A 21,373-nucleotide genomic window follows, 5' to 3' on the forward strand; every position below is an offset into this window, starting at 1 on the left:
CCGGTTGCACGGGCACACGCGTGACCGTGCGACGGATGCGCGACGCCTACATCCACGCCTGGCGTCTGCGGGCGTGCAAAAGGGCGCATCGGTGCGCAGCGGGTTACTTGCGTGCCCGTGCGCTACGTGCCTGCAAAGCGAGCGTGCACGCGTGTGCGAGGGCCACCCACACAGCCCGGGGTGGCTTTGACACCCGAGGGTGCAGGGCAGAGCACCCACGGGTGCCCCGCCTGGTACCCACACAGGACGACCCCGGTATCCCCCTCCGCGGGGTCGGTGCTTTTCCATCACATCCCGGGGACCGCAGGGAAGTGCTTTTAACGGCAGCGCTTTGTTAATTATCGCAACAAACGATAATAATTACCGGACCTCTCACATTTCCCCCTTTTCACCCCAAAACACATGAAGAAGAGTTTTTGCTCTCGTTCAGGATCACGTTTGGTGCGGCAAATCCCCCCCATCCACAGCAAAACTGCAGCACGGCACCGACGCAAAGGAGGCAGCGCCTTTTCGAGAAGATTTGAGCTTTTTTTTTTTCTTTTTGCTTTTTTTCTTCTTTTGCATATAAGAGGTTTTTTTAATCCTTGCCGCTACCCAGTCTCCACCGCCCACCGCTTCCTTGAAGTGAGACAGGAATTTCCCAGCCGCGTGCTTGTTTTAACGCCCCGTGGATCAGCATCCTGGGGAAGGGGAGCGAGCCGGGGAAGCAACACGTACGCAGCAGCCGTGGCAAAGCTGCTTACGCGCCTCGGGGCCGCCAGCGCGGATTAGACACCCGCGGGGCTTAAGACATCTTAATTTGATCGTACATCTGCGTTCCCCGTATCTACCGGGGACGTGCAACGCCGAGGGCAGCGTGCCGGGGCCGATGAAGAACCGGGCAAAGCTCCATCACGCGTCCGAAACCCCGCCACGGGGGATCGGATGGGGAGCAGAGCGGCTCCTTTTAAATGGCTTTAGTAGTTGGAGGAGCAAAGCCTGGGGAGGTGAACGTGGCTGCACGGCCCCGGGGGGATCAGACCTGCCAACCCTGATGTGCCGCGGGTGAACGCTGCTCATCAACGGACCGTATGTTTCCTGCTCCGTACGGGCACGGCTGGGCTCTGCGTCTTGCACCAAGCTTGTTCGACACCCAGGTAAGGGGGAAAAAAAAAATAAAATAAAAAAATCTTCATTTACAGGGTGTTGGTGAAGGTTTGGCAGTGCAGAGCAGTCGGTGGGAGAGCACACGAGGAGTGAGCAACGCCAGCAGCAAGACAGGCAGCGAGGCGGTGAAGTCATCTGTCCAGGAACCGGGACAATCTTCTGCACCGAGCGACGCACAAGAAATAACCATGACTCAGTTTCTGGCGTGCAAGCAGCAGGCACAGATTTTCTACCTCCTCTCCAACATCCGTGAGCATCAGACAATCATCGATCTGCACGAGCCACCACCACGAACCTCCGTCGGTCAAGTCAGCAACGCACAAGCAGCTCGGGATGGGACAGACTGCCTTGCTGGCAGCTGCAGGTTGGCTTGGAGGACTGGAGCGACATCCATATGGACGTACCCACAGTAGAAACGTTGAGACCGGCCTGGACAGAGGTTGAGCGGGAAGGTCTGGCTGTGGGAGCAGCAGAAAGCAGGAGAACCATGGTCAGCAGGTCCTCAAGCTGTTGGCTCACATCTACCACCAGCTAGTTGGGACTCCAGGGTTGAAAGACAATAGCCAGAGAATTAATCCTCGTAACTCACAGAGAAGGGGAACAAGACAGAGTGCAAATCACTGCCAGCTCCTAAGAGGTACAAAAGGGCACATCCAAAACCAATACATGGTCACCAACCTAAGAAAAGCCCACGAGATGGGATGAGGATACAATAGCTGCAGTCCCTCGTCCTCAGCGTCATCGCAAGGAAACCTGGCATGCATGTCTCAGTGCTTTTGAGTGGGGGGGGATGGGGGTGTAATGGTGCAACCACCAGAGCAAAATCAGTTTTATTTAAAAACAAAATGCCTTCCCTTCCTGTAAGGTTTCCCAGCAAACCCTGACAGCATTTGCAACATTATTTCCTACCTACCCAGACGCTTCTACTTACCGTGACTGTATCTCAGCCACATCCTACAGGACGAAGGCACAAGGTCTTCTCTGCGGCTGCAGGACCAGGAGCATTTGCAGGGCCCCCGGCAAGCACCGGTGCCAAGGGTGGAAGAGGTGGCATAACAGGACAGTGCCGAAGCCGTGTGCCGGCTCCCGGGCTCCGCTCCAAACTGCCTTCAGCGCCACGTGGCACGGAGCCCAGCTCCTGGGCTTCCTCCCCGGGGACCAGGCGCCCGCACCGTTTCTCCATGTGAGACGTCTGCCGGGAACGCGACAGGGGTTTGCACACACGCAGTCTAGAGCTGCCGAGCTCTTTCTAGCGCTGCCGAGCTCTTCCCAGCATTTTGCAGCACACTCTCACGGACACAAAGGTGTCCTGACCCCTTGCTCCTACCTTGCAGTGAGTAAGAAACAGCAAAAACAGCAAGAAAGACAGCAAGGTCTCTTCCCCTGGCTAATTTTGCAGGCATAAAGCTGAATCCATGTTCCTTCTCTAACGTCCTTTTGTACCTGATCATCTGCATTAACAACAGCCAGTTTGTTTCCGTGCGTCTTTTTATTGCCTAAGGGGCAGATTTAAAAGAAGGGTAAATAAAAGACAGTGCTGGAGATGTGCCATTACGTCTTGCTTTTGGACAAGAGCACAGTGCCTGTGTTCCCCGTCTCAGGCAGACGGGCCCTCTGCTACTATCCAAAAGCCTTCAGAAATCATAACATACCTTCAAAATAATGCAAATTCCCTTTTGTGTTTTCAAGGTGTTTGCCACGGCCAGCTAGACACAGACATTTGAAAACATTCTGACTTGCTTTCTCATAAAAGCTTAGACTCACAAGCAATCTGAGCTCGTTAGCAGGGATATTGGGAGGAAACAGCTATTTCTTGGTTTGCTAAAAATCATTAAAAGTGGGAATAAAGCAGCCCTTTGCATTTACTGGGTTGCAGTATTGCTGTTTGCTGTATGGAGGCCAGGGCCAGATTTATGAAGGATTCTCAGCATCTTTAGAGGAATAAAGCCGCTTCCTTGCCTGCCCAGGGGCTGATACGGCTCCCACCACCCTGCACTGTTAGTGCCTTCCAGCATTAATTTGTTTTTCCTCTCTGGTGGAGAAGAATCTCCTTCACAGGTGGAGAAACAAGACAGGGGAAGACTAGCAAAAAGCAGGTCTTTGTAGGCATTTTTGGAAGAGTCTTAAGATGCTACCGAGCCCTGCTTCTCCCCCCCTTTCAAGCTATCAGCCCCCTCTCACAGCCCCCCAAATTATTTTTGTGAGTGCGCTGCCTCTCCTCGTGCAATGCGAGCCAGCAGAGGGAAGGAGGCCCTAACCCTGCTGTAAAGGCCGTTTAACTTGAGAGGCGCACGGCACTGTTGTCGCTCTGGCTTAGGATCGTCACGGCAAATTCTGCTCCAGGGACCAGGGGGTGGGAATTTCTCACTCAAACAGAGTTCAGCATTATCTTAAACCCACCCAGGAGCACGTGGGTCGTGCATCAAACCACGACGTGAGCACCACAGATTGGGCAGAGCAAAACCTAGCTTGCTCGCTCAGTTATAGGCCTGTCTGATTTTTAGCATCTGCTATCACCCAGAATCCCATTGTTTTTTACATCTTGACATTACATATAGACAGGGACGTGCCATGTTTCTATGCAAAACCAAATTTATAATTCCAGATGCATACAAATAAACCAAACGGCTACAGTAGCTCTTACCTTTATGTGTATTCCAGGCTGTTAGAGGCTTACTGGCTACATTAAATATTAAGCCATTTCCCTATACACTTCAAAGAGCACATTTTTTTTTTTTAAAGTTCATCAGTGGCGAGAAGTGCCATGCAAGGCTGTCTGGAATAACAAATACCTCTTTTTTTAGTCTGATCCAAAGACCCTTGACGTCGTCGCAAGGTTGAGGTCTTACTACTGATTTCAGCAGGCTTTGGCAGCAGCCTTGGGCCACAAAAAGGACGTAAGAGGTTGATGCAGCTTGAAGACTCCCTGCACTTGTCCTCTGCAGCTCAAACCTGATGAAGGAAGAGTCACCCAGGGTTCACTTACACTGCACCGCACGCAGCCTCTCTCAGGGGCTATAGAAAGAAGTGGCCACTTGAAGGAACTTCAGAGATTAGTGGAGAGCAGGTCCATTAAGGGCTATAAAAATGAACGCTCCAGGTGTATCTTCTCCTTCAGGATGTCCACTGTATGGAAACATCACCAGCAAGGGCTAGGCAGGCTCCAAGGGGTTCAAGCCATGCAGGTCCCCAGAGGTCATCCAGCCCATGGGGCACCTTCCCTGGATAGTTATACTTCAAGGAGCTGCAGCCTCAGCTGTTTGGACGTGCCGGGTGCTGCACAAGAAGAGGTAAAGTTCAGCCCTGAGATTCGGAAGTGAAAGAAGAACAGCCATGAATTTGCAACGATGGGGTCAGTACAGGAGTGTGATAGCCCAGACCCATCACGTCCATTATCTTTTTGAGATAATCCTATTTAAAACATGCTTTTCAGGTCCATTATCACTTTGAGATAATCCTGTTTAAAATGTTTTCTCCTAAACATACTTCCCAAGTGTCAAGCTTGGTTTCTCTGCTCAATCTTTGGGCAAAAATCCCGTCATTTTAAACCAGTGTTTGCCTAAATCTGAATAGTTGTGAAGTGATAACTAACGTACCACGTTGAAATGAAACGTGTTTCTCTTTTTTCCCAGTTGGTCTCACGCGCTGACATTTGTATCCTGGAAAACCTGGATGACATCTGGCTTCCTCGCAAGCTGCCGCGCCAGCGTGCCCGTGCTATCCGGGGCATCTTGCAGCCCAGCACGGAGCAGGATCCGCGCGGCGTCCGCCTGCTGCCCAGCGCACGCTGCGTGCAGGGCTGTGGGGGAGACAAGATGTTGAGACAGGAGCTGAGATTGCCCGGTACATTCAGCCTCAGCCCGCTTCAGATGCAAACATCAGATTCCCAGTGAAAGAAACCGAGTCAGCGGAGGGAACACATCAAGGGTGAAAGATGACTGTTCCCAGTTGCAACACCCAGCCAAGCAGCCGTGTGATGGCACAGCAGGGCTCAGCTGCCGCGGCCGTGCATGTCTACAGCAGCAGTGGGATGACTAAACCTGCACAAGCAGCGGACACGTCCTCTTCCACACCCAGCTGTGAGCCTGGCTTACCCCAGCTATTACCCTGTCTCCCCCTTGCAGATTACTAGTCCCTCCAATCCATCAAGCAGTACTAGCCTGGCTGAGCCAAAGCTAACCAGGTTTGCAAACATATTGGGTGTATTTAAGCCAACTTGGTTCATTTTGACTGAGTCATGGGCAGAGGGTGCCCACAGCAGGAGGGCTGTGGGACAGAGCAGAAGGCCTCCAGGCTTCTTACTGCTCTGTGTTTGGGGTGGATTCAATAGTGACATGCAAGAGAGGGGCTTGAAACTACTCTGGATGTGACCGGGGTCCTTTATGGGCTGGGGGTCCCTGTCAGCTCACTCCAGGGTCAGGGAGTAAATGAGAAAGGTTTCCATGCACTGCGTGCAGCAAAGAGCATCCCAACAGGAGGAGGCTGAAATACTCCAGCCCAAGCCCTAGCTCATCCCACAGACCCCTCTGACAGCCAGCACGCTGATCCAGCATGGCTCCAGCACAGTTAGGCAGTCCTGTTACACTTGGCTTGTGCAGCAGGGTGAGACAGCCTTCTTCTCCCGGCCCAATCCTGCACAGGGGTGAGTATTTTTTTTATGCTGAGGGTCGTTAGCTCCTGCTGCAGGCTGATGTTGACCATGGGGCATCCTGATCCCCATGGATAATCCATTTAGGACACTTTGCAGGAGTGGAGTCTGGGTGAGAAGCTCCCCAGGATGCAGTGACACTAACGCAGCAAAGGTGCCGGGGAACGGGGCAGCCGACGGGCACGAGGAGGCACCACAAATGTCCCAGCATTAGACGAGTTCAACAGAACTCAAATTTACTCACTGAGGGGGTGGAAGGGGAGAGTGAGAGATACAAGACTGTTCATGCTCGCCAGTGAAGCATGTTATTAAGCAAACCTGAAGACTGGGTAAGTTGCCAATTTTGGCAATGGCTGAAACCATTTATATATACTTTTTTTGAGAGAGAGATGCTGATGCAAGAGATGCCTCAGACTCTCACGCTGGGAATGCCAACTCACTGGCATTACTATAGCAACTATATTTACATTCAAGCTCTGTTATTATTTGCTCATAACCTATTCCTAGGCAGTTTGCTAACAAATTGAGGCTTAAGAGCTTGTGCAATTGTTGTATTTGTCTGCCTACCCTAACCGTTTCAAACTGGCTAATTTCAACCAAATTTGATGGCAAGGCGGTGGTATCAAAGATACTAAGCTCCTGAAAGTTTCATGCAAAATAAGCAGCTGGGTAAAGAGAAACACCAATTAGCATCTCTGTTCTTCCCCCAGGGGAAAGGCCCCAGTGCAGGCTCAACCACGCCATTAGACATCAGAAAGTCCAGCAGGAACAGAGCCAGTGAATGAAAACTGCAAAAAAACCCAGGCTTCACATGTCACACTGCTCCAAGAGCTTTTTGCATATGTGCATCTGGCATCTCCTTGCACGCTCCACTGAGCAGACGCAGCGCGGGCTGCTTTGGAGGCTGGGCTCCTGTTACTAAAGCACGCTCTCGCTGTCATACAAAGGGTGAACAAATACATCGGCAGCCTTACCAGAACGGCTCTTCCCATCCTTTGCATGGACATCAGCGCCAAGGGACAGCAGTGTCTGGATGGTGTGTGCGTGTCCTTCCTGCAGTGGTCAAGACAGGCACGTGGAATTCAGAATCAGCTCTGCACAATTTCTCACCTTTGCATTTAGCAGAAATAACTCAGGCCTGAAAAGAAAGGAAGCCGCAAGCAATCTGTCCCTAACTTCATACAGCACCTGGAAGGGCACAGATGCAGATCCACTCTTTCATGGTGAAGTCTGGGCCTACCAGGAGCTGCTTCAGGCTCCAGAGGACCTTACAGCAGCTGGAAATCAGGGTCAGCTGCCTGTGGCAGTGCAAGTCCAGTCCATTAGCCAGGGATTACCCAGGCACAGCAGACACACTGCCATTACCCCACAGGAATTGGTCAGAGAGATGCCACCAGCACCTTCTCCAGCCCTTCTGCTGGCTACCTGTGAGAGGAGTCGGAGCTTGGCCCTCAGTCAGCGTGTTTGCATGCCTCGCATGCCCCCGGCAGTGATTTTGACCCAGAGGCTGAAAAACCAGCAAGACGCATCCCAGCAGCAAATATTTAACACTGTTTTAAAACCAAAAGTGTTCAGTTAAGACCAACAGTGCTTAAAATCATGTTACAGTGCAGAGCTGTCTCTGGTTGCGGTGGTGGTACAGCCAAAGACTGAGAGCGGAGCCTCGGCAGCGCAGGTGTGATAGACATACAACCCAGTCCAGACCCAGGCAGGTGGATCTGCTTTTAGACAACTCTAGATCCCATATGATCTTCTTGATTGTGGTCAATAGATCCGCTTTGCATAGCCAGGACCTTCAGGTGTGAGGAATTTGGAGGATTGTCTCCCAGCACAGCTTTGCCTTTGCCGGTGGCTGTGGAGGAGTTAATGCACAAATGACATCTGACTTAAAACTGGGTGACACAACCTAAAGATGTTTCTTAATAGCAAATTAGTGCACTAATTTGTCAGCTGATCTTGCCTTTGCCTCTCCAGTCCTCACCTCCAATCAAGCAACTCAATTAAATTGCTTTTAACTTCAGCTGGCCACAGAGCTGTAGGATCTCTGATTTACCTTTCATAATTGGCAGCTGGCTGTTTGTTAAAAGGACTAAATGTCAGCAAAAAGCCATGTGTTTTCCCACACTGTAAATCCACTTTAAGTACCATGGGGATCTAGAGTTGCTCTTACTAAGGTGTATTTCAGCTCAGAGAGCAGAACCTGTTGCTGATGGGCCTGTTGCGCATCTGCCTGCGGTACCTTCAGGCACCGGCATTTCCTAAAGGATTACTCCAATATTTGTAATGCCCTGTGAGAAGACGCAGAATGCCATCCTTACACACCGTCATGACCCACAGTGTTGTCTATCTTTCCTCCGCCAGTAGCCAATTTTAAATGCTGCAAGGGAAAATGCAATACAGCCCCCACACCCCTCCTCTCTGCACGAGGTTCTCTGTAGATAAATCCTCTCTCCTTAAATAATGCGCCTGATTTTGTAATTACTTCTTCAGTGCAATGAATTAGTCTTTGTCATGTGGCATGAGAGTGGAAGGCTCTTATTTTTATCCCCACCACCCACTCTTTTCCCCCATTATCGTACGACTTAGTAGCATCTTCCCCCCTGCTCAAGGCTCCTATTTCCCTGCTGCATGCACACCCCCTCTCAGTGGCAAAGACAGCAAGCCAGGAACTGCTTTAGCTGCCACAGCCTTGGCAGCAAATTGAGTTGAAAGCGTAATTTGATTTTCATGTATTTATAAATGCAAAGTAATAAGAAAAGAAGAAAAAAAAACACCAGCCAAACAAATGATGCTGTAAATATAAAGTGACACTGAGCCTCGGGAAGGAAGAGAAACCCATCAAATCGCTCCCCAATCAGCTGCTCGCCAAGACAGAGCTGGGATCTTCTCCAAGGCACATTATATTCCCCAATAGCCTTGCTGTTAAACGTACCCTTGGCAACCAAAAGGGCTTTCAACATGGTTTCTCAGAGCATGAGGAAGGGAAGCTGGGAGAAAGGCCTCCTTTGTGGGAGCCAGCAAATGCCACGGCTGGGTCCTGCTGGAGGAGAATACTGTTGCCAGCACTCCCAGTAAGTGTCATTGATGCTTTTGTAGGAGTGGGGCGCTGGGATGCTGCTTCGTTCCCACTACAAGTCTAGACCAGGCTCTGAGTGCTGCCTGTTAAAGCTCATGAGGTTTCACGTGCAGGGATCTGAGCTGGGACCTTCCCTTGCCACCAGCTGCCAGCATGCTGCACACTGGGGTGTGACAGCATCAAGCAGAAGGGAGGCAGCAGGGTCCCAGGAGGGATCCTGGTCAGCGGTGAGGCTTTTAAGATCTGCTCTGCATTCCCAGGGAGCATTGCAGGACCCACAGCCCACCAGGCCCTGCTTCCCACATGGGCATGAGATGGGAGGAGGAGAAAGCTCAAACGACTCACTGCCTGGAATTCAAAACAGCTCCTGTGCGAAGGACACAGATAAGCACCCACGAGCGAACTCCGCCTTTCCACCTCTCCTTTCTCACGTCTGGCCACAGGCAGGCCAGAATCCAGCCTACTGGGACAAACAGTTGCTGTTTCACAGTGCATCAGCCATATCCTGCCCAGCAAGCTGCTGACATGGAGACTGGCTACTGACCCCCTGGGACCCAAGCCACTGGGGCTGAAGAAAAATAGAGAAAGAAATCCGAGCAGCATTTCATCCACATCTCCTCTGCCAGGCAAGTGAGAAGACGCTGGTGAAGAACTATCACAGCTCATGAACTGTTGGTACCTACAGCTCCCAATAACTAGCAGGGTGGACTCCCTTCAGGTATTGCACTTTGGTCCAAAGGCAGTGGACTGGAAGAGTAACGCTCGCCAGAGGTGTGGGTCAAGTCCTATCCACAGCATGGCCAACTGTGCCCTATTGCCACCCGCCTCTGCTCCTGCACGATCCCACTCAGCCACATGCCAGGCAGGAGGATTACTAAGCCACAGCACAGTCAGCAGCATGGGCAGAAGAGTGGTGAACACAGCAACTCAGATACCCACTGCCACTCTGCAGACAGCTGGACACACTTAACAAGGGTCTAAAAACCATTAAACAGAGTATGGGACTGGTCAGGAGCAGACAGACAGTGACAGAGGATGAGCTAGGAATGTAAATCCTCCATCAGTGGCAAACATCTAAAAGAGCTTGTTTTAGATGCCTGCGTGTAGCACACCAATTGGCAAAGACTTTGTAGAGGAAGCCTGGAAACAGGAACAAACCTTGGCTGCGTAGTGCAGTGCTGTGAGTTGGAGGGCCGTTGCTCTCTCGTTGACATCAACACCCAGCTTGGAGACGAGGAACTGGATGGCTTCATCCTGGGCCGTGACGGCTGCCCGGTGCAGAGGTTGAGCGCCCAGCACATCCACGGCTGAAGGACAGGCCTGGAATGGAGGGGAGGATGGAAAGGGAAAGCAATGAACCACCCGGCCAAACTTTCAAGGACAATCATCAGCCCAAGCAGAATCATGTCTGCCTGCCATGGCGACAGCAATGAACACATAGGATGTCACCACCAGGACTGGTGCAGTTGGACTTAATGATCTTAAAGGTCTCTTCCAACCTAAATGATTCTATGATTCTATGATTTGCAGACCAGAGCCAGCTCTCTGCTGAGCTTTTTAAGTGATAAGCAAAACTAGCGCCAAAAAAGAACCAAGCCCCTCCCTCTCTTCAGCTGAAGCACATATGATGGGTTTCAGCTCTTTAAAGCAGCTTGAAACAACCCATCTCCAGCTTCTGTGCTGGTGGAGAAGAACTTGGATGCAGGTAGAGGGAGGGAGATGGGTAGATGACCTCATGAGATCTCTTCTGTGGGTCTCTGAATGTGAACCGCAAAGACATAAAATCAAGAAGGGTAACGGAAGTAATACACAGTGCACTCATCTTAAAGGATATAATCCAGCCTCTTGAAGCCTAGTGGGCCTGACTCATGGTTTTATAAAACCTAGAAGGTAGCAACACTGCCATTAGTGTTTCCAGTGCTGCTTCATGGCAGTAAGCCAGGGCACCACAACGAGGAAATTAAATCAACTCTTCCATCTTCACTGCCTGAAATGCGAAACTAAAAGTGTAAACAAACTTCACAAATGTTTCATCCTGTAAGGGCCAGATGAGCGAAGACAAGCACATGAACACCTCCTGAAGTCAACAAGTACCTACATACTCAAGCACAACCTGGGCATCAAACCACCTCTGCTGAGTGAGGCTATGTGTTAAGGCTGAGTAAGTCCAAAGCTAGTGATCTTGAAAAGTGTGGTACCCCATTCCCTGGCCCATTCCGTGCCACGCTGGGTGCTCAGCTGGCCGATTCAACCTGCCAGCGTGGCACAAACAGATTCACTGTTTTTGCCATGCTAGCTTTCTGCCAGGCCAGTGAGGTGCCCCGGTTTGGCGTGGTGTCTGATGAACACCAGAGCTGGTGCAGGGGAGAGGCAAAGTGAGGGCAAAGTAGGTGAGAAGGGAGACACAACCCCACCTCTGTGAGAATCAGCCATTAGGTGGGCTCCAACCATCTCACATCAGTTCAGCAGTCAATAAATAATGCAGTGGTCTGGTTCCTGCTACGCACAATTGGCTCTAATGACATCCCTGTTACACCTTGTATGTTGGAGGAAATCAGAGATTACTGGGAGACAATACAGGAGCAGCAGCTGCCATGAGAGAGGGAGGCCAGAGATGAGCTGCTGCTGGCGCAGCCAGACATCTCCACGTTATCGACCCTCAGCGATGCCACGAGAGGCTCCATGCTGAGCCCTGGCACTCCCAAGTGCTGGTCTTGGCTTTGACACAGCTGCCCCTGCAGCGCTCAGCAAGTCCTGTCCCCTCCTGCCACTGCCTTGTGTCTCCATCCCCCTTCACCAGCTATGGGGACATATCTCTGCCCCAGGGTGAGATCTTCACCATGAGCTGAGTCCTGGTGGCCTTACTCAGCAAAATCTTGCTCATCTCCAGAGGGCATTTGCCTTCTTTCACAATTGACTTCTTTACAATTTGGGAATTTGCTTCCTTGCAACATGGTTATGGTGAATGCGCAGATTGCCTGTCCTGGCAGTTCTAGGTCAGGTCCTGGAGGAGGGAGTTGAGGTTTTGGCACCTACCTGGTGTTTTTCCAGGAGCAGCCGGGCAATGTTGACGTGCCCGTTCTGGATAGCATCCATAAAGGGAGTGACTCCACATTTGTCTCTGCTGTCAGGTTTGTACTGGCACCTTTGAGAGAAGACAAAAGCCAGGACAGAGTTGTTGGCAGCTCAAAAATCCTTACTGCACTAGTTGCTTTGCATTGGTGGTGCAGGAGACTATCAGCGGATAGGATTGGAAGTGGCATATATAAAGCCTGTCCATAGACCATGCATAAACCTGTCTCAGTGCTTTACAGCCTGATGTATGGTCTGCTGGGATTTTTTGGGTCAGAGATCTGGTACTCAGCTGATGCAACTTCTTCAGGCTGCAGAAAAGCCAGGGCTCTACAGATCATTTCGATTTCCCTTGCCCCCTGAACAGAGGATCTCTAGAAGGGGTAAGGTGTGCACTGGCAGCGGGGAAAACCATATCCTCATGTAACTACGCCATGTACAAAATCAAAGCTCACAGGTCTCACTCAGGTTAAAGCTCCATTGAAATGAGAGAAGACTGCATTAAAATTGAAAGCCTGGCTCAAATCACAGGGCTATGTTTATGCTGGGCCAAGCATGGACAGGAATTAACAAGGCTGGGACAAGTCAGCTAGCAGGAGCTGTGGCTAGCAGTGGCTGTGATGCCCAGGGAAAGCTACTCCAGCTCTGGCAGTGGGCAGTGCTGGTAAGGAAGGTAACAGGGTCAGGATGACTGGGCACAGGCTGATTTAAAGCCACTTCACAGCAGTCTCCCAGAAGCCACAGTCTGAAAATAAAGCCTGGAGGCTGAGTCCAGCCTAGAGGAGCTGCACCCAGAACCGAGCTGTCAGAAAACAGTTTTGTTGTTATTGTATGGCCTCGGACACATCGGAGGCAATGGGAATGAATCAGCACAGAAAAAGAGCAGAGTTATATAACCGGGGCTTATGTCATAGCGAAGTCAGAGCCCATCGGAGCCCATTCGGAGACTGTCCTTGTCTCAAAAGCCCCTAACCGGCCGTGAAAAACCCAGAGGAAACAGAGATGGCCTTGGGATCACATGCAGGGCAGCTGTGCAACCGGGCTTCCCGAATGGCATAAACTCCCTTTGTGTCCGGGCGGCTGGAGCGAGCCTGGTGGTGGACAGGAGGCGGGGGAGAGCGGGGCGGCAGAGGCAGTGCTGGGAGGAAGCCTGCTTACCGCTCCAGGAGCAGCTCCACAATGTCAAAACAGCCGTGCATTGCTACGAGAGGGAGGAAATGCATGGTTAATTTATGTTTTCACGCCACCGCCCACCTACAGTGAAACAGAATCAGGTTTCTGACCCTTTTGGCTTACTCATGATGAGGGAAAGGGTTCTGAGAGGCTTTAAATTCAAAGCTTTTGATTATTATCTTTTTTTTGTAATTAAAACATTGTCTCCAGATCTCAAGCCTTCCCCTCCCCTGATCCTATAGGAAAACACCAGATAAACCAGGGAAAAGGCATACATATAGGCACCATTTGCCTCTACCTGCAGAGTACATGCGTGAGAGCATATATGCAATTAAGCTGACACAAAGATCTTTTCTTGCAAGTATTTGTTAATCCCTGAAATGAAATGTGTGAGAAGCAAAATGAACACAAAGCAGGGAGCTGGTGAATAGCTGGATGGCATTTCCACCCCTCCTCAGCCACTCAAACTACCCATCACTCCCATCTAATCACCCTAATGAAGCATCCTCACCCAGACAGCATCTCGGAGGAAAAACAACAACAGTGGGGGAGGATTTGAACATCATGCACTGAAATATCCTCCCTCTATTTTTTTAAAACACATCGTATTACAGCAATGTAAGGACAGTCTCATTCTGGCTTTTTTTCTGCAGGTCATTTTGCAAAACAAATGAAATACTGAAAAAAAATAAATATCAAAGCAAGCCCAGAGCTGCTACATCAGGCTATTTACTCTGTGCGATGAAAGAAGGGCTCCTGACAAATGTGTGTTACCAGCAATAACCTTCAGACGCAGCTGCACAATAGATGCTCTTTGAAAGCCCAACGAAGGGCTCCCATCCTCCCAGACCTTGGCCATTTGCTCCTGCTCCCTGCCCGTTTATCACCCCTTCACCTGAGCTGATGTAAATACAGGCAGAGCCACACTGTGAAAAGGATTTTTTAAATGGAGGCTTTAAAAAACCCAAGCTACGTGAAGAAAAAACACCCCAAGCAACGCATCCTTTAACAGCAACAGAGACACAAGAAAGCTGCAGTGCTCAGATCCACTGTTGCACTCCACTTCCTCTAATTACATGTCCCCCGCTCTCTTGCCTCAGGCTACGGATATATGAAGCAGCAAAGCTTAAGGAATCAACCAGAAAAAAAAATGCACGGGGGAGAAAATTACCCATCATCTATGCAGGGATAACTGTGCCAGGAAGCCAGCTGGACTGGTCACGGGTTAATGTGCTCATATCCACACCCTTGGGATCTAAACTCATTGAGACAGTGGTTCATCTTGACATGATTTCCATCCCCCCAGCAGCTCCAGCATCATCTCCGGCCCCTCGCCCGTGCCCCCGCCTCAGGAGCTGTGTCTGTGTAACTCAGCTACGTGGTGGTGTGTGGGGATGCTGGCACCAGCACCCACCAAGCAGCAGCCCCCAGCGTTGTCCTGGGTTAAAATTATGCTGGGGGCAAAGGTGGTTTAAGCAGCTCCAGCCCTTCCCGCTGCCCAGTCGCTCCTGCACCAGCTGCTGCTCTGCCAATGTGTGTGTCCAGGGTCTAACCTGGATCGGTAAAATGATCAGAAATCAACCCAAATCATGGGTTGATGGCTTTGCCACAATGAAAGTCAAACATAGGAGGCAACACAGAGGTCAAGACACGTCTATGAAGCAGTGAGAACTAGGCACTGGATCCCACCATCACTGTCTGTACCCCTGTATCCCAAGTGCTACGAGGCAGGGAGGAGACTTTAAACTCAAGGTCAAAAGGTCTTTTTCCTCAGGACAGTCCTCACCCTGCTCCTGACCCCATCCCCAGACCCTCAAACCCCAGATCCCAACCCAACATCCATGTCTCTGCAAGGAGAGGGCTGAGACGGGGCTGCGAGCCCAGCCAGCCAGCCCAGACACGGAAACACAAGACCTGGGATTGAGCAGGGACAGGAGAACATGCAAATAAACGAGGATTAGCCATTTCTCATTCAGGCAACCTGCTCCTTGCTGCCCAGCCTGAAATATCAAACAATTCATCAGCTATTTTTCATTCTCAGGCCAAGCACAAGGACTAAGGCACAGCCAATGCCCCTGGGCTGGGACTGTCACTGCTGATGAGCAGTGCGGTGGACAGGCGGCTACTGAGGGCCGGAGAAGTAACAGGAATGACAGCCAAGGAGCAACATACCCAATAGATTAATTACAGCACAGCAGGGGTCTCCTCACGATACCTTGGGTCTTTGCGGAGAGTCAATCCCTATTAAACTCTTTGGGAAATGAGTTTAGGTAGCCGCAGCTTTTGAGCTGTGGCTCCCCACACTCATCTCTCCTGCGGAGACACTGCCGAGCCCTGGGACACACAGCTTAATCCCCGCTCATGGATGGGATGTGTTTCAGATTCAGGTCAGCCACCAACCTCCAGCCTCCAGCCTGCCCCACAACATCACCCTGACTTGGTGTCACACAATTCTCCCTTCGCTCCCTTGCTCCCTCCATCGTCCACTCTCACTGCATCTCTGGAGGGCAGAGTTAAGGGGATTTAAGTTCTGGGATGACCCATGCTTTATCTGCACTGCCTAGCTTGCACGGTCTGTGGGTAACCAGACCTGATACTCTGTAAGGGGCAATGAGACACGGCAGGACAAACTTAGTTCTGCATTAACAGATTTTTGGGCCATTCAACTTATTGAGACTCAGAGAACTTAACTGAGGCACACCTTGTGCTTCATTCATAAATTAAGATTAATCACTGCATTTCAAGGTTGAAAGAGTCGGAAAGCCAGAAACCAAATCCAAACTGCCTCTGGGTCACTGTTCAGCTAACTGCCCTTCTGCTCCCCACCATGCCTGATGACATCTGTGGTTCCTCAAACCAGTTCACTCCCTGCATTTGTCCTTTTAAACCAATGAAAGGGGCAGACAAGGGGAATCGGACAAAATGCATTCCAACACTAACAACAGCCCCTGCATATTCCCAGCAGAGACTATCCTTCCCCTTTGCAGAAAGGCACTCTGGATTTCTCACCGCTAGATATTACCTTCTTAAGAGCAATGTGAGAATACCAAAACCTGTGATGCTTCTTCTGGTGGTTACACCTAGAGACCCTACAGCTCTTCAGATTTGCCATAATGACCTAAACCACCAAGCATTCGGACAAAAATGGATCATTTTGAGAGATACGGCTCTTACAAAAACTGATGACAAGACTAGAAACCAAACTGGTAAATATGTCCATCAACAGGTAGATCCCAAAAGGTGTCTCTCAGCAGCTCTGCTGCTTTTAGGACTTTTAAAATGCCAGGATATGCTTGGAGCCTTGCAGATTTTCCAAGTGCAATTTGCAGCTTCATATGCCAGCAAGGGAAAGTGTATTGCAATGTGTTCTGAGCTGTGGGAGCTTGGATATATCTGTCACAGGGAGGCAGAGATGGAGACAAACACCCTGGTCCAAGGAGGCCAAAGTCAGTGGGTCATCACGAGCGCTCCTCGGATGGATCCACCACTCCCAAGAGAACATAACTGTTATGCACCACAAAAACATGCTTTGAGTACAGGCAAAATCCAGTCAAATGGGAACTGAGGACCCTCCAACCTCACAAGCTCAGTCTTTGGCACATCATTAAGAAATATTAAGCCTAATGCTTGCTGTTTATTTATCTGAAAGCAACTAAAATGAGTGTCTGTCCTGAGGTGAAACCCTGCAAAGATGCAGCAGAGCACTGTTAGCAGACTGAAGTTCAGAGAGGTGAGCTCCCACTAATGCCCACCACTAGCCCCTTTTCATTTAATTTCAATAACTTAGTATTTAGCTGTTTCCCTGTGGTTTTGTATCAGGTCACACTTTGCTTCTCCAAAATAAAGGTGAACTGAAACAATAGCCCCCTTCTGTTCTCCGCTGCCATCACAGGCCACTCTTCTCTTCCAACCCCTCCGGTGGCAACGGGACCCTCTTTTACCTGCTGTGTGCAGAGGCGTTCTCTTAATTGTGCTCTCTGTGTCCCAGCTGCTCGGGGACATGTCCAGCAGGTACCGGAGGACCTGGGGATGGCCCTCACGGCTCGCGATGTGGAAGCAATTCCAGCCATCCTTATTCTTCAGCAGTGGGTTGGCTCCATGCTCCACAAGAGCTTTGATCACCTCCAGGTTTTGCCTGGTGCAAGCCATCATTAGGGGAGTCCTGAAAGAAAGACAAGGCAAACCTAATAACCAGAGAGACAGTGCCGTACAAGTCTGATGGCTTTTGTTCTAACGTCTGAGCTTGAAGTATGATTTAAAGTTGTCTGTAGCACCAACTGGCCTGTCTCATAAAACACAGTAGCTCAGTGCCAGCTGTGGTGAGCTAGCCAGAGGGAAAACTGATGTACTAAAACCCATCTGAGGTAGTAGGAAACTTTGCTGGCTCAAGGCAAAGACCTTCTTCAAGCCCAAGGCTAAATTTATCATCCCACCTGGATTCAGATGCTTTGACTGAGGCTCACCACGTGCTGCATACGGACCTGTGAGATTTTACAGCACTGCTTTTTCATGCAGGTAATACTGGGTCTGGACTTTTGGGGACTGTTGAGACAGAGCTGTTAACATCAGTGTTTCTTACGCCAGCCAGTCACCCAGAGAGGCAGCTATGGCTGCAGGCAGCAAACCACGGACAACTCTGCATATCCTGGCAGTAGAGCATGAGTGTACCAGCAAATGCCACTCTGGAACATTTCTAATGCAGAGCAGCTGGCCTGAGAGTGAAGCTTTTCACAGTTTTGTCCTGTTTCAAATGTCTGGGAACAACCTTTGACACTTATAAACATAAAATGCTCCAGCTGTAAGGACAGATAAGGTCAGGAAGAGTGTGCTGAGAAGGGAGATAAAATCTCCAGTGATGGAGATCTTTAAGAAGAGATTAGACACGTGTCTGCTGGAGACGATGGGGTAGAGCTGAGCGTGGAGCTCTGTGTTTCCTGCAGCTCTGTTTCTGTACAGTGCCTCAGATCAGCGTATATTTTCAATGCAAATGAGACTTTGTCCAAGGGCTGGGACATGCGCTAGCAAGCACGTAGCTCCCCATTTTCAATCCATGGATGGAAGGGAACTGCAGGCCTATCACACAAAACCAGGCTCGCACACACATCTGCACGCAGCTCATGAGATCTCTGCCTCCCTCTGCTCCCCCTGATGACAGCATGACACTGGCATAGCCTCGAATTACGAGGACTAGGATGCTGCCTTTGTATTTATGTTAGTTCAGCTTCAAAATGACCTCCCTGGGCTTTAATTTGTGGGCTGGAGAGAATCTTTGCCTTCTTTTGGCAAGGTGGTACACAGAAATCTCCCTCCCCAAGAAGAGGCTTTGACATTAATCAGGCCTGCTGCTTTTTTGTGGATTAGGCTTTATTTTTTATTCCCCATTCTCAGTCCCTCATCATTTGCTTACGTGTTTCCCACGTGGCAGGCAAACAAAAACCCTGAAGAAACCACTTGTTTCTTGGGTTCTTGAGGCTGTTCCTAATATATCAGTAGCAAATCTGACCTAAGAGGCTCTGCTTGCTGAGGGGAAACAGGAGTAAAACTTACTTTTTACCTTTTTATTTCAGTTTCTGAGGACCGGTACACAAAAATGTCAATCAGTATCACTGATTCCCATCCAACAGGGGCATGGGGAAGAACGAATAGCTGCAGATGAAAACTTTTAAATTGGATCTGCTAATGAAGCAGTAATTTACAACTTCTACAATAAACAGGGGGAAATCAGTGATAGGGCTGGAATTTAGCCCAGAAAGCCAACCGTATCCTGGGCTGCATCAAAAGAAGCGTGGCCAGCAGGTCGAGGGAGGGGATTCTGCCCCTCTGCTCCGCTCTGGTGAGACCCCACCTGCAGTACTGCCTTCAGCTCTGGGGTCCTCAGCACAGGGCAGACATGGACCTGTTGGAGCGGGTCCAGAGGAGGGCCATGAAGATGATCAGAGGGATGGAAGACCTCTCCTGTGAGGAAAGGTTGAGAAAGTTGGGGTTGTTCAGCCTGCAGAAGAGAAGGCTCCAGGGAGACCTTCTAGCAGCCTTCTAGTACCTAAAGGGGGCTTGTAAGAAAGACAGGGAGGGACTTTATACAAGGGCATGTAGTGACAGGACGAGGGGTAAGAGTTTTAAACTAAAAGAGGGTAGATTTAGACTAGATATAAGGAAGAAATTTATTATGATGAGGGTGGTCAAACACTGGCCCAGGTTGCCCAGAGAGGGGGTCGATACCCCATCCCTGGAAACATTCAAGGTCAGGTTGGACAGGGCTCTGAGCAACCTGATCTAGTGGAAGATGTCCCTGCTTATTGCAGGGGTGTTGGACTAGGTGACCTTTAAAGGTCCCTTCCAACCCAAACCGTTCTGTGATTCCATGATTCTAAATGACGGCTCCTGCAGTTCCATTCCCACCTTCCACATCCAAGCCCCTTTCAGATATCACTCTGACCCACAGCAAAGCAATCCAGTGACCTACCAGTCTGCCTTTTTCAAGCAGTCTACGCTTGCGCCTCTCTCCAGGAGGTAGGAGACACACTCCCCATGGCCCATGGAGGCCGCTTCGTGGAGGGGTCTTTTGTAGTCGCTATTAAACGCCTCAATGTCCATCCCCAGCACCTCTACCAGGTAGGCGAGGACGTCCCGGTGCCCGTATCGGGCAGCGTGGTGCAGCAGCGTGTCCCCCGAGCGCCCATAGCGCTGGCTCCGCACTGCTGGGACCAGCGCATCGTCCGGCCGCAGCTCATCCCGGAGGAGGTCCAGCCGTCCTTCCTGCACCAGCCGGAGGAGCGGCCTCGGCCTCTCCCCCTCCGCCATGGCTAGAGATCTGGAAGAAAGGCCAAAATCAGGATTATGGTTTCAAACTGTGGGAATACAATGGCCACTCCCTGGGTCGGGATAACCAGAAATTACCTTCTCCATCAGAAAAAAACAGAACCTGGCCTCTTCCTCCAGAAAAACAATAAATTTCCTTTTCCATCAGCAAATCTACAAACCGGCCTCTCCCTCAGGGGAAATTTCCTTGTCCCTCAGGATAACTAGAAATTTCCTTTTCACTCCAGAAAACCAGAAACTGGCCTCCACTTCAGCAAACCCAGAAATTTCCTCTTCCCTTTGGAAATCCAGGAACCAGCCTCTCTCTCAGGGAAAAACAGAAATTTCCTTTTCCCTCCCCAAAACCAGGAACCAGCTTCTCCCTCAGTAAACCCAGAAATTTCCTTTTCCCTTGGGAAAACTAGGAACTGGTCTCTCCTTCCAGAAGACAAGAAATTGCCTTTCCCTTAGGAAAACCAGGGTCCAACCCCTCCCTCAGGAAAAACAGAAATTCCCTTTCCCCTCAGGAAAACAAGAAACTTCCTTTTCACTTGGGAAAACAGGAAACTAGCTGCTCCCTCAGGAAAAACAGAATTTTCCTTTTCCATATGGAAAACCAGGAACCGGTCTCTCCCTCAGAAAAAAAAGAGAAATTTCATTTTCCCTCAGGAAAACTAGAAACCAGACTCTCCCTGCGGAAAAACAGAAATTCCCTTTCCCCTGAGGAAAACTAGAAAATTCCTTTTCCTCTTAGGAAAACCAGAAACCAGCTGTCCCCTCAAGAAATCCAGAAATTTCCCTTTCCCTCAGGAAAACCTGAAATTTCCTTTTTCCTCGGGAAAATTAGTAATTTCCTTTTCCCTCATGAAAACCAGAAACCAGCCTCTCCCCCAGAGAACCCAGAAATTCTCCTTTCCCGTGGGAAATTCGGAAAATGACCTCTCCTTCAGCAAAACCAGAAATTTCCATTTCCCCTCTGGAAAATCAGAAAGCAGCCCTTTCCTCAAGAAAACCAGTAATCTCCTTTTCCCTCCAGAAAATGGGAAATATTCCCTTTTCCCTCAGGAATACTAGAAATTCCCTTTTTTCCCTCAGGAATACCAGGAACCCGCCTTTCCCCCAGGCTGGGCACCCACCACGTTTCCCTCTCCTCAGCCCACGTCGTGGCGGGTCCCTTCGCAGGGCGTTCCGCGGCGGTTAAAACCCACCCGCGCTCTGCTGGGGCTGCGTGACGTCACGCGCGGCGGCGTGATGTCACCGCCGCGGCACAGGCTGGGGGGGGGGTGGTGGTGGTGACGGTCAACAAACTCCGGGAACAATTCCGTCGGCCCCGATCGGCGTTATCCCAAACGCGGAAGAGCTGCGCCATTGGGCAGCGACAGGTCGCCGCGCGTTCTCTGATTGGTCGGAGGCGCGGGGCGGGGCGGGGCCGGCGGGACCGCGGGGGGGACGCGGGAGGG

The 21,373-nt window shown here is 50.5% G+C and overlaps 1 protein-coding gene across 6 annotated transcripts; it reads right to left on the bottom strand.

Moving 5' to 3' along the window:
- Positions 1-1,970: 1,970 nt before the first annotated feature.
- ANKRD16 (ankyrin repeat domain 16) lies at positions 1,971-21,149 on the bottom strand. 6 transcript variants are annotated; one of them, XR_775244.1, is made up of 11 exons: positions 21,050-21,149; positions 19,579-19,926; positions 17,057-17,277; positions 13,101-13,143; positions 11,907-12,015; positions 10,029-10,190; positions 6,769-6,847; positions 4,743-4,945; positions 3,791-4,422; positions 2,474-2,642; positions 1,971-2,338 (listed from the first exon to the last, which is right to left on the bottom strand). XR_775244.1 is itself a non-coding variant. In XM_010581047.1 (8 exons), the coding sequence occupies exons 2-8, from the start codon at positions 19,914-19,916 to the stop codon at positions 4,383-4,385; spliced, it is 1,152 nt and encodes a 383-aa protein (XP_010579349.1). In that variant the 5' UTR covers positions 19,917-19,926; positions 21,050-21,149; the 3' UTR covers positions 3,433-4,382. The 6 variants fall into 6 exon arrangements, 2 of the variants coding, with proteins under 2 accessions (XP_010579349.1, XP_010579350.1); XR_775243.1 differs by lacking the exon at positions 13,101-13,143 and adding an exon at positions 20,013-20,048; XR_775242.1 differs by lacking the exon at positions 13,101-13,143 and having other exon boundaries at positions 3,939-4,422.
- Between the last annotated feature and the right edge of the window lie 224 nt (positions 21,150-21,373).

Source organism: Haliaeetus leucocephalus, unplaced genomic scaffold (genome assembly GCF_000737465.1).
Source record: "Haliaeetus leucocephalus isolate CR32 unplaced genomic scaffold, Haliaeetus_leucocephalus-4.0 Scaffold751, whole genome shotgun sequence".
Taxonomy (NCBI): Eukaryota; Metazoa; Chordata; class Aves; order Accipitriformes; family Accipitridae; genus Haliaeetus; species Haliaeetus leucocephalus.

Coding starts and splice junctions, on each gene's coding strand:
- ANKRD16 (XM_010581047.1), bottom strand. CDS start 19,916: ATGGCGGAGGGGGAGAGGCCGAGGCCGCTCCTCCGGCTGGTGCAGGAA. Junction 12,016..17,056: donor AACGCCTCTGCACACAGCAG/GTAAAAGAGGGT, acceptor CTTCTCTCAAAG/GTGCCAGTACAAACCTGACA. Junction 10,191..11,906: donor TGCTCCTGGAAAAACACCAG/GTAGGTGCCAAA, acceptor CCTCCATTCCAG/GCCTGTCCTTCAGCCGTGGA.